Below are 12413 nucleotides of genomic sequence, written 5' to 3' on the forward strand. Positions count from 1 at the left end.
GCTAGTGGGTTATATTTGCTGTGTTCAGCTTGTAAATGAATCTAATGTTAGTTTCATGGGTTGGTTGACCCTCTCTATTTTTCATCTGCCGTTTTAAAAGGAGAACCCTGTTGAGTGGTGTTATGCACTTGATGTCTGCGGGGAAGTAGATGTGTTGCTTGTGAGCCAGACTTTTCCTTTGAAAATAACATATAAACCCACAAAATGAAGCAGCTCTTTGCTTGTAAGAAGTGTTGATTACTACTGTATGTAGTATACAAGTTGGTTGGTTGGAAAATGGGGGTTAACAAGTTCTTTGCTCTTTCCTCTTCTTGCTTTTTCCACTGATATGTGGAGTATCGCTTTCACCATAACCCCACGCAGTCTGATTCAACGTGTTCAGCAATCCGAGGCTTGACAGGCCTGCTGTGTTGTCACAGGTACAGTTCCGCCTTGTCTCTGTGCCTCGACAAGAGCTGAAGTCGCTCTGTTTATTGTGCTAATTAGAACATCAACATAAGGAAATAGTAAGCTGCTCCTCCGGCAGCATATTAAAAACTCTACTGTTAATATATTGAATGAGCCAATACACACTTGACTGATGGCTTAGTAATTGTGGTTCAGAGTCTTACGCGGGCATGTGTCGCGTTTGGTATTTGACAATCCTTCCATTAGCTGAGCTATAATAAATATCACTCTCTTAATGATCTTTTTATTCTTCTCTCTGTCTCGGTTGTCACTGCCAGGGGATGGAGGATAAACAGTATGTGGAGCAGAAAGCAGCGACATAGGTTGTGGCTGGGTTTATTAAACGTGATGGTGTAGAACTTCTCCTCTGTGCCACAGAGGATTTTATTTGGGTTTTAATTGGCTCACCGACAGGTATTTCCCTTAAGTAGCTGTTTGTGTGCTTTTGAGTGTGCGTGTGTGTGTTGAGTGGTTTTTGTGGGCCCCTGCAGGGTTTAATGATGTTTGCTGAATGAAAAGTATCTTGCGAAGCTCTTCCCAATCAAATGCTTATCAGAACATCTACTTTACTGTAACACCGCTCTGTGAACTCACGAGCCCCTCCCTTGGTCGCAGTTCTTCCGGTCTGCTGGCATTACATAACGGGAGGGTGTAGACCTCCCTCTTGGTGTGGCCCGCTCCCTCAATGAAACCGGTTATATATTTGTTTGCTACTGATCTGAAATGTCATACAAATGTTAATTAAATGTTAATCAAACATCTTAAGCAAAGTAATGTCATCAGGATTTAAAAGTGATATATTTAGCTCATCGGTGGCCTATTCTGAGGGCATTGCTCCCCGGGCCCCCGCCCCCTTCCTTCCAAATGTGAAGCTGAGGCAAGTAAGGCTGCGTGCCGCAGAGACAATATTTCGCCCGCCTAATTAAAATGAATGTCAGTTCTCCCCCCCAGTGAGAAGTGCATCAATCTCCCCCTGCGATTGGCCCAGAGTGAGTCTTACCCTGTCAGTGCCTGCCAGCAGTGCCATCCTTCTCCAGACGGATGCAGGGCCCTGGCAGCCAGAGAGGCATTGGTGATGATGTTTGCTCATCTAATGGTTTTCTTGTGAATGGCCTGCTCAGACTGGGGCTGTTTTATTTATTTATTTTTATTTATTTATTTTGGGGGGGGGGGATTTTTTTTTTTTTTTAATGTAGATGAGATTCAGTCCAGACTTGATTTTCATTTAAAATAGCAGTTGCATAAAGAAGTCAGTAGCATTTCAGAGACATTTGAAGCCCAAGCAGCTGTAGAAAAGTCTAATTTAGCTTTTCCTCTCCACTGTTGCATACAGCTCATCACAACTAGGGCAGATTAGACAAATCTGAGTCTGCAGTATATCAGTATATCAGTGCACTGGAGACGAAAAATATTACACGATTAATTTTGAGATATCATGTCGACAGGTTTGTTTTGGAAAAGGTATTTGCTTGGCGTAAACTCTCACGCGCACGCGGTGTCATTAACTTTCAGCGAGTGATTATATCAGCTTATCGTATTACGATTATCTTTTGGTGATTTGAATTTTCATGCAAAGAGGTACGAGTGATCTGATGCTTTGATGAGGAATTGATAATCATGTGAAGCACTTCATATTGTCGCTGTCAGTTAAATGTGTCTGTATTATTTTAAATGAGAAAACTACTGATTATGTTTCTACTTGCCAGAATTTAATAAGGCATATGTCATGAGTTGAGTTTGTCTTATGGATGTTTTTGCACCCCCTCACTGTGGGAAAAAAACAAAACTCAAATGGTCCATCACTTAATGAGGCTGGTCCAAAGCGGCGGACCAGCCAAGTGATGATAACGTCTGTAAAACTGCTAGAGCGAGGATAAAAACCTCCATCCTGAGCATTTGGTCTGTGCCTAAACTATAATTTTCCTAAAAGCCAGCAAAATATCTGCTAATGGGTTTAAGCGTTTCACTATGCTTCTTTTCAAAAAAACATTCCAGAATAAAATTGAGCGAGTCAAACGCTTAACCGTCAGAGCTATGTCTATCGGTGTGTACTGTCGAACATCAAAGCTCGAATAAAAGACATGCATGTCCACGGCAAATTGGCCTGAGCCTGAGTGACTATCATGAACACCTCCTTGAAGTTGTGCCTGTCAACAGCGAGAGCTGAAAAGGAACACAATTCCTTCCCAAGCTTGATTTGGCCTTGGTGAGCTGAGTAGAGCACAGAAGCCTGCTGGGTTCATTTGGACTACTTGTACAGATGGATGAAAATGTGAGTGGTTTAGTGCTCTTAAGTTAATGATCTCTGTGCATGTTCTCTCACTTCCTTCAGGGCTTCTCATTGTAGAGAATAAGTAGCGGGAGCTGTGGGCCGGTGCCTGTCACAGGGTCTTGGCTGAAATAATGACTCGAACAGCCCAACAGACTGCGGTAATGGTAATAACTGTCAGACTTTGTCTCTCATCAATACTCATATCCCCCTAATTTAGGATTAATTCCTGCCATTCTCTAGAAAGCCCCGAGTCGATGAGTGTCTTGCCATTTTTCTTTGAGCTTTTCCAAAAATATGTTTCTGCATACTGCTTTATCTCGGCGTATCGCAAACTTGGCTCCTTCATATTTGGGCACATTAAGAAAACTTAAACAGGCACAACAGGAGCCAGTCTGACTTGGTGGTTGTTCCTTAAATTAACGGTGGCTTTCCCCAGCCCCTTTTTATATGTTCTTACTTTTTCTGAGTTAATAAGTTGTAGTAAATTGCACTGGTAAGTGTCTGTTCCTCCAGTTCTTCTTGTCTGCTGGGATATGCGTTTTCAGCTCTCTTTGATGTGCAAAACTCGCCTTCTGTCACCTTTATAATAATTTCCTTCTTCCTGTCTTCTCCTCGGTGTCCCCCAAAAGTTTGATGATTACTTTTCTTGCTCTGGGTTACAGACGTGAGATCTTTGTTTCCACTCTGTATTATGTTTGAGAACAGACACACTTATTTGTCTAGAAATGCTGCAGCGTTATGTTTTACACTTCTAAACAAGGTTGATGGATTCTTCCCTTAGAAAACACTTTACCAGTTGGAGCAATTATGTGTGCGGTGACATCGCTGTTATTGTTTTTGGGTTTTTTTCCCCAGTGCAACTTTATGAAAAAGTTTGCCGCTTCTCTGGTTTTGCCTCAGGCTTTTGTTTCTATTTTTTCCCCCCTCCCCGGTGCACTATTGAAACAAGTGCAGGGTTGCTCTCTGAGTGAAAGTTAATGGCTCTTATTTTAAATGTAGCCTTTAACGCTCAAATCAACGGTGTAATCACACTTTGGGGAAATTGGCTATTGATCATTCTGCCTTGTCCGACATAGTGACCGGCACAACAGCGAACACGTGGAAAAACAACTTTCAATTCAAATGACAAATTCTTTTGATTAATTCAAATGTTTCCTCCCCAAAACGGCGCGAGTGCAAAGAGTCATACTTTATTGCCAGTGAAATATAATGCAATTGATTTGATGTCTCTCTGCTGTCACCAGCAGGCTTTGGGATTGATTAAGTCTCACTGACACACTGTGGTGCTCAGAATAAGTCGATTCGTCTGACCCTCTCGCCAACTTTCTTCTCACCAGAGGCCCTTAACACAAATGCGTCAGCTGACTGCCTCCTACGGTGCTGTGCTCTTACCACGATACCGTTAAAGCCCTTACACCTGCATGTAGATGTGCCATTGATCTCGGCTGTCGTGTAATCACGGAAATGAATATTGTAGCGCTTAAGCTCCTGCCTTTTGAATTCTGATGACTGTTTCTGTAGAAGGATTACATGCATATTGTGAATTTTTCTGCCTGGCTTTGAGTGGAACTATTATCCTGTTTGTTTACTCAAACCTCAAGAGTCCCTTTGAGATCCCCTCAGTCCTATTGTTTGCCACCCCACGTTTTTGGTGCTTTATTATTTTATTTTTTTTGCAGTTCATATGTAGATCGCGCTGTCCTGAAGCATTTTAAAACCGCTGTACTGAAACCGTGACAGTGATTCACACTTTGCGTCTAAAAGAGAATTATTTCTTGGTGTGATATCTTTCGTTGCCATTGTTGTAATCGCAGAATTCTGTTTTTGTAAACCTGCCAAAAGAAGAAAAGGCAAAAAAACCCCAAACGCCTCCACTTTGACCTTTAATAACTTCATATTTGTAACTTTGATGGGTGTTTAGCTCACTTCTCATTCCTTTTAGATTCCCATTCAGCTACTTGGTGCAATTCTGAACATGGGCTCAGTTTCCTATGATTGGAAGACTGAAAGTGTGATAAGCATTGAGTTTTGGACAGATAAAAGCTTCTTCTTTTTTTCCAAGGCTGTAGGCGTCCCTATAGAAAAGACCCCCTGATTGGTCTTTTGTCTCTCTCATTCTCTCAGAGCTCGGCCAGCGTTTTTGCTCCCGAATCACTCCTGCAATATATTCACTGAATAATACAAGAAGTGAGCGTTGGGTCATGTGCGAGACACTCATTTTGTTCTTTCCCTCATGTTCTGCACAGAGCACAGAGACGTTACAGACACAAAGTACGAAAAAAAAAGAAAAAAAGAGACACATTAGATAAATTGCCTTGCAATTTTTACTGGCTACTCCCTGTGCCATAAAATGATCTTTCTCTAGTCTACTCATTTGAACAAAATCATCGCTTTGAAAATAGACTTGTTTGATTTAACATTTCATATAAAACATCCTATTAATTCAACCCCCATGAAATAGAAAAACAGGCAATACCTGAACGGGGAATACAGTGCTATCTGTTTTATGTCTGCCATATAGTTCTGAAGTTAAAAAAATTGTTGTTAATGTCTGTGCTACTAGAGGGTAAAATTATAGTCTGAAACTGGCTCCCTTTCAAGAAGAACGGAGTATTGATCAGCAACTTTGGCCACTTGAGATATGTGAGGCTTTAAAGAGTTTTTTAGATGGAATAACAGACCTTTAATGGCAGGACTGGGTACTCTCCTGCTTAATTCCCTCTAAAGTGTCACACAAGCGACAACCATAGTGTTTACATGAGTGTGAAATTGGCAGGTATCTCAGCCCAAACACAAAAACCAAACACAAAGTCCGAAGGTTGGTTTGTCAGTATAAAAGGAAGTAAACGGCAGTCGAAGAACTTAATAAACACTGCAGGATTAGGTGTTCGTCTATTGTATATTATAAAAGCGAATATTCAAATTTGCTGTCAAGCAGGGAGCTGACATGAATTTAACCTTTACACCTTTACCACACGTAGTCCCTGCTGCAGTGCACTTTCACTTGTAGTATTCAAAATGTCAGCTCCATTAAGCTATCTGAACACTTCACTTTGGGCTTTGTTAACTGGGCAGTGAAATTACTTTGCATAATTCATAGTAAACTGACATTTTGAAGCAGCCCTCAACAGAAAAACAAAGAGTGCACTGGTTATTTTTCACAGGAATAGAACAAAATGATCTAAGTTTAAGCTTACATGACAAGGACCTCTTTTGCAAAGGTCAGTGCACCGCGGTGCTGTAAGAAAAATCTCTCAAGGAGGGACACCGTGGTAGATGGCTTGGTCAACAAAAGATACTACAATAACCATGACCGCACAGATCACAATTTATTTAAGAAAGCAGTGCACAGAAATGCACTAGTCTTGCTTTTCATTCACCTTAGATGGTGTTTCATCATGCCATATTGGATTTGTAGGTATATTAATTGTGGTGGAAACTGGCAGCTAATTAAATAGCATGCAGTCATTGCTGTGACAGTCACCCCTTTCTCTTTCATTTAAATAGAAATGTGATATCGCACCGAAAAGTCTTCGTTCGTTCTTCTTCTGAATCTTTCGTTGATATTATGAAAGTAGAATTTTATGAATGTGGGCGTTCGTTTGTTTTTATCTTTTCAGTGAAAAATGTCTGATAAAAACTATGCTTTATTTCAGTGAAATCGAGAAGGATGTCACAACACATATATACTCATCTTCTCCCACTATACATTTCATCTAAAATGTCTTAACTGATTTAGAGATGTGCCTGTCGATTACACGACATCCCTATTTTTCAGAGCACTGGGATTAATTCCTGTGTTTGCGTGCTCTACCCTAGGCGTGCTTGAAATGGATGAACTTCCAACCAGTGTTTATCTGTATCACATCCTATTTAGAGAGAAAGTGTCCACTTACTGTTAATGCCAGTGTCTAATCTGGCTACAGTCCCACTAGAGAGTCCTGTATGATTTTAAGCGGATTGAGTGACTAAAATAATTATTTATTTACAGCCAATCTGAGTTTTTGACAATATTACTGATTACACAGTGTCCTGATTGGTAAGTTCAAGATTTACAAGTGATTGCAACATCCACTCTTGAGGCTAAAAGATAACTACAGCAATTGTTAGGAGTTGAATCTCAACAGAAACTGTATCCAAAATTGTATACGCCAGCTGGTTGTGGTGACTGTTATCAGGTAGCTCCTGCTGCTGCTGTTAGTTTAGTGTGTTAAACAGCAAATGCCATAACATGGATTGTGGAGCATAATGTTATTTATGCTTAAAGAAAATGGTTTTACTACAAATAGAAAGCCTGGAGAGCCTATCAAGAACATAATCAGTATGGCCCTGCATTTATTTGGGCCTTTTGCCTTTGTTAGACAGTGGAGAGCGAACAGGAAAGCCGGGAGAAAGGCTGGCAGCAGATACCCAGCAGAGGGGGTTTGGGTTGGACTCTGACCCAGGTTGCTGCATTTCAGCCTTGCAGCACCTGCTCACCCCATCAGCCCAACTGGTGCCCATCCTGCTTTTATTTTTAAATCTTGGAAAGTTCCATAAGGCCTACAAGGCCATACGATAACATGATGTGTAATTGGGAACTCTGCTGAAAGATGGTACTGGATTGTGAATGAACATCTTGAACTCTAGTGGCAAACAGGAAACAGAAACACAATTACACAAATGCTGCTCCCATCTGGAATAGCCTCTGTGGTACTAAGTAAGATATGTTCTGTCTAGTGAATTTTTGACTGGATCTATCATGGTGAAGACTCTTTTAACCTTTTGGCTGCTCTCCTTTTATATACTGAAGTAAAAAGTGACTTTATGGAAAAGCAGTTCTGCTTTGCTCTCCTACCTTCCCAGACGATGGGACTTAACTTTTTATATAGAATGAAGAAAGAACTGAAACCACCACACTCTGAATATCATTACTTTTTTTTAGTTGACCTTTGCAAGAGTGGTTTTAGATTAGTTTGTAGATTATATGGCACAAAATTAGCTAAAATCTCCTCAACACATTGCATGGATAATTGTATTCTATTGTACCATTAACAGGTACTGTATGACATTTAGAATAAAGACACTACTTTTATGACTGATTTTCTATAGTGCCAGATTATGGTGTTACATTAAAGAACTATTCTCAGTGGAATTTGAAGCATTCAGCAAACTATTACATGGCCGGCTTTGTCTTGGAGCAGTGTGGGGCTAGTAGGCTTGTTGTGTATTCTGTCCTGTCCTGCCTATGATTGATTACAATCGTCTGAGGCTGACCAGCTTATTAATCGATTCAGCAAAACCACTGAGTCTCTCTGTGGATGATTTAAAGCAGAATGTTTTTTTACTTTTCCTGGGACGGCTGAAGTAGAGCCTCAGCGGCACTGATTGTAAATCATGTTCAAACACAGCAAAGCTGCTTCCAAAACGTGTGTGCGATGTGGGATTTAGAGAATGCTCAGTGCTAACGACAAGCACCACCATGCCACACAGTTTTAAGGCCTCTTGCAGTTCATTTTTGTGATTAGAGATAAGGATTTACAAGTTGGCAAATTAAATTATGTTTTTGTTCTTTGGTCGTACTTGGAGACTGTTAATGCTCTGCTTTATAAATTAAATAACGTTATCAATTGATCACAGTTAAACACTGTAAAAGATTGTAATTATTCAGTTGGATGAAAGAGAAAAGACTACATTCGGTTTAGTTTTTACAACAGTTTAATCGCTGGTTTCTTTTTGCGAGATCATCATATCAATGTCTGAATTCCCTATTCTTCTGTCGTTTTCCATCACACAGCTATCTGCTACCTCTACATCCCGCGCTGCTTTCTTGCATAGCCTTCGTTGGGGGATTTGGTGTCCCTTCCAGGAGCCAGCTGAGTGGAAGGGGGAAGAGATACAGCTTGTATTGCAAGGAGGTGCAAAGCCAAACCCTCATGGAGCCATGGTCTACAGCACAGAGGTGTCTGCCAAAGCTCAGAGCCCTGCACCAATCTCAGCTCCAGGCACAGCTCAGGTAATACAATGGCACAGAAGAATGCTTTTGTCGAAAGACTAAAATGTGAAGAATCCACTGAAAGGTGTTTAAACGAGGTTTTTCAGCAGCCTTCAATACTCACAACACTGCTTCCCTGAATTCAAAAGCTTTCACATCATCTACATTCGCACTTGGGTTTCATGCTAGGCCCCCGTACAGTACCGTTCAAGGTCAGGTTCTATCATCCCTGAAGGCTCTACTCTGAAATTCTGCATGATATTTTATAGCATGGATGTAGGCAGCTGTCTGCAAGTGACATTGTTTTGGTGACGGTATCAAAAATTTCAAAGGGTGCCCAAGTCGTCCTAATATGACTTAACTTTTCACACCTTGCAGAGGATTGCAACACTGCTTGGGTGTTTGGAAATAACTGCATGTCACTATCACGTCTTCTTTCTTCTGTCAGCTTTTTCATTCGTTTCCCTGCAGAATCTGAACTCTTCATTCTGTTTTTTGTTTTGTTTTTGTTTTTTTTGTTGAAATGTCTGAAACTTCCTTCTCTCAAGGAGGTCTCAGAAGCAAAGGATATGATCAAATTTTGGCTGTCATCCAGCCTGGAAAGGAAGGCATCCAGCCCAAAGCCATCCCTGAGGATAAAACAGGTAGACGTGCCTCGCCAGAGAAGATCACCTTCATCACCTTCACAGGGTAAATATCATTATGTAATTCATAATAGCTTTTTAAGCACACATTAATTGGAAAGCTCATACAAAGACTTTTCCTCCACAAAAAGACATAAAAGGCTATTCACTGCTTACATCTATAATTTTTTAAAATGGAAAGAGTGTAGTCTGATTTCTGTGCATGCGTGTGTTTATAGGTTGGGTGCACTTCAATAGTGCAACGGCACCTGTTTGCAATCAGCCAAACTTTGAAGCAACAGGCATCGAACTAGCCTGTCTTGTGCACATGTTATCTCAATAGAGCCACCTGCTCTCTACGTGATCAATATACTTTATGATTGGAGTCTGGGGGGAATAAAGGATACACCTAAAGGGATTGGTGAAGACGTTGGCTGTCCATTAGGGCCTCTCTGATATTAAACCTGCATTACTTTGCAAAATCATCTTACATCTGCTCTCAGAGTGGAAATTCCATGTCCCTCGATTTTTGTTTTGTTTGTTTGTTTAGTGTTTTTTTTAATTGATCTTAGTCTAGCCGCTCACCCAGGAGCAGTTTGTTTTGGGAGGCCCTACAAGGAATACATTGCCCCAGACTACGCAGCTCATAAGATCATGTGGACACACAAAGCCCTTCACAAAAATAAGGTGGCAGTTCACGGACTGGGAAATTAAATTTAATAAATATAGTGACTCAAAATAACTGCTCAAATAAGTGCCCAGAGGCGTTTCAGGATGATTGCTTCTACAAGAATATTGCATATTACCAAAATATTGTTGGTGGTTTGTAATATTGTTAAAGCTGCTGAATGTGGTGAAACTGTTTAATGTTTAAACTGGAATTATTCTTTAATATTTTGCAGTAAGACACAATTCACAGTTCAAGAACAAGCTCCACAGCTATCAAGTGAAAACATATGACTGATGATTGATTTTAATGAAAGCCTGTGTTTAGACAGTGCACACTGTCTTTGTGCTTTTTCAGCAACTCAACTTCTGCAGACATTCAAAAAGTAGATGTGATGGATATCGGGGTAAAGAATATCAAAGTGGTGCTAAAAAACATATTCATGATTCATAATAAGCAATAAGTAACGGTAAGATACTCTTACTGTGGGACTCTCTTTGTTGAGGTTTTTGTGGTAAAGCTTTGAAAAACATTTTTCCAGAAAGAACATATCAGCCATGCATATTGGTTCTTCTTTGCTTTCCGTAAGCATTACGATGAAGAGTGTAAAATTAAGTCTGAACCGTGCCCCTTATTTGTCACATTGGTAGGGAGTTATCAGTGGATGCTGTTGGATTTCTCCAGCAGAAGCTTCTTCTTCTTCTTTTTTTTTTTTTTAAATCTTTTCCAATTAAGCGCGGATGTTCCACGATACTCTAAAAATAACTGCTGAACCCTGAGCTTTGGAGGCCTCCCACTGAAACAAAGTTCTGATTAAATATTCCACATCCTGCACGCAGCCAAAGATAAATGATGTGCCACTGCCTGCATCTCTTATTGAAACACAAACTGCTGATTTGCTCTGTGTCTGCCAGTGAATTGATTAAAAAAGTGTAGTAAACACTGCATACAGCCACTCAATCCCGGTGACAGCAGAAAAAACTTGAGTGGACCCAGGCTGTATGCTCGATGATTTACCTTCCTAATGATGCTGTTAACTTTTGAGACAAGAATGCGGTTGATCAGGGGTCTACTTCATCGGTGTGTAGAGAAAGCTTCTGGCAGTGCGCATTGTCAGTAATGACATTTTAATCAGTGTTCGCGCGTCTTCAGAGGGTTGCCCAAGAAGCTTGAATGATTTGGGCTGGTGTTCAGAGGAGAATGAGACCATGAATCACTGCCATTCTTTGATTTAGGCAACTTGATCATCCTCAGCTTTGTTTTTTTTCCAAGACTGCATTTGCATGGATTTAAACATATGCCAGAAAGGATGCTTTAAACTGGAGATAGCTAATTTAAATGCACCCTCCATCTGAAATTCGCTGTTATTGATGCATTCATGTCAGAAAGAACCTGATCTCAGAAGGATTCTTTAACTCATACGGTACATGCTGACTTTGCATTACAATGTTGGAAATTCTGAAGTCTGTACGCTTTTATTAATCTATAATTTAGTCGCTTAATTCCTTGTCGTTTACGTGACCATCATGCATCGCTCCCTGTTGATACTGATGAGCTAAGAAGAAGATCAGGGAGCATATCTGGCTGGTTAGACGCAGATGTTCTTAAATTAATTTTAATGGGCCGTCGTCCTTACGTAGCTGTATAACTTTACTGCTCGTAAAGGTGTCTGAATTCACCAGCCGCACATGTGGTAGTTCACTCATCTGTCGAGAAGGCCTCTGAGGGATCACAAATAAATGGCTAATTGCACATTAGTCCAGCTAATGAGGTGATACACACTCTCCGTGGGCTCGAGAAGTAAAAACAGTGAGAAAGCCCTAAAAACAAAATGGCTGCCAGAGGGGGTGGGGGTGGGGGGGCATGCCAGAGCACATTTGTGAAACAGAGCCAGCCAGTGCAGCACCATGTCCACTCTGTGTGCACGTAGTCCGAACAGATGGGAGCTACACTAAGACACCCCAGGCAAACCGAAGCAATTTCCAAAAGGCCAGTCAAGCCCAGCACGGAGAGCGAGACAGCGTGAGGGAGAGGGAGGACAAAGGGATACTAGAGAACCTTTCATTTCAGTATTACCATGGCTACGAACCAAAAATCTCAGGAAGCATTGTCAGACTTTAAAGTCAGTGTGAAATTTAAATCCAACTCACCTCCTTATCTGTGTGAAATTGGATAGATTTGCTAGGTCTGTAAATAGTTAGGTATTCCAGTGCTCTGCGCAGCTATATACTCCACTGTGCACTGCACTGAGTAAACATTATCACAGTGTATTTTTTTATACCTCAAGATGTCAGCTCACCGCAAATCCAATCATCAGGAAAGCAATTACAAAGGTGGCATTTTGCAGTCAACTTCTATTCCCTCTCACAAGCTAATATTCCACTGAATGTCTAACCAAACTATAAAATGAACTGTGCTACCAGGTGCAGA

General features: G+C 40.9%; 1 protein-coding gene across 3 annotated transcripts in view; it reads left to right on the plus strand.

Annotated features, from left to right (window-relative positions):
- Window positions 1–12413, plus strand: part of nphp4 (nephronophthisis 4) — a 184706-nt gene that overhangs the window by 83114 nt on the left and 89179 nt on the right. For 2 of the 3 annotated variants that reach the window (XM_080899956.1, XM_080899958.1), the window contains 2 exons: window positions 8496–8714; window positions 9242–9383. In XM_080899956.1, the coding sequence (XP_080756082.1) occupies window positions 8496–8714; window positions 9242–9383 (361 nt within the window). The remainder of the gene's footprint in view (window positions 1–8495; window positions 8715–9241; window positions 9384–12413) is intronic. The other variant, XM_080899957.1, reaches the window with a different exon arrangement.

This window comes from Rhamphochromis sp. 'chilingali', assembly GCF_963969265.1.
Source record: "Rhamphochromis sp. 'chilingali' genome assembly, chromosome: 12".
In the NCBI taxonomy this organism is placed as follows: domain Eukaryota; kingdom Metazoa; phylum Chordata; class Actinopteri; order Cichliformes; family Cichlidae; genus Rhamphochromis; species Rhamphochromis sp. 'chilingali'.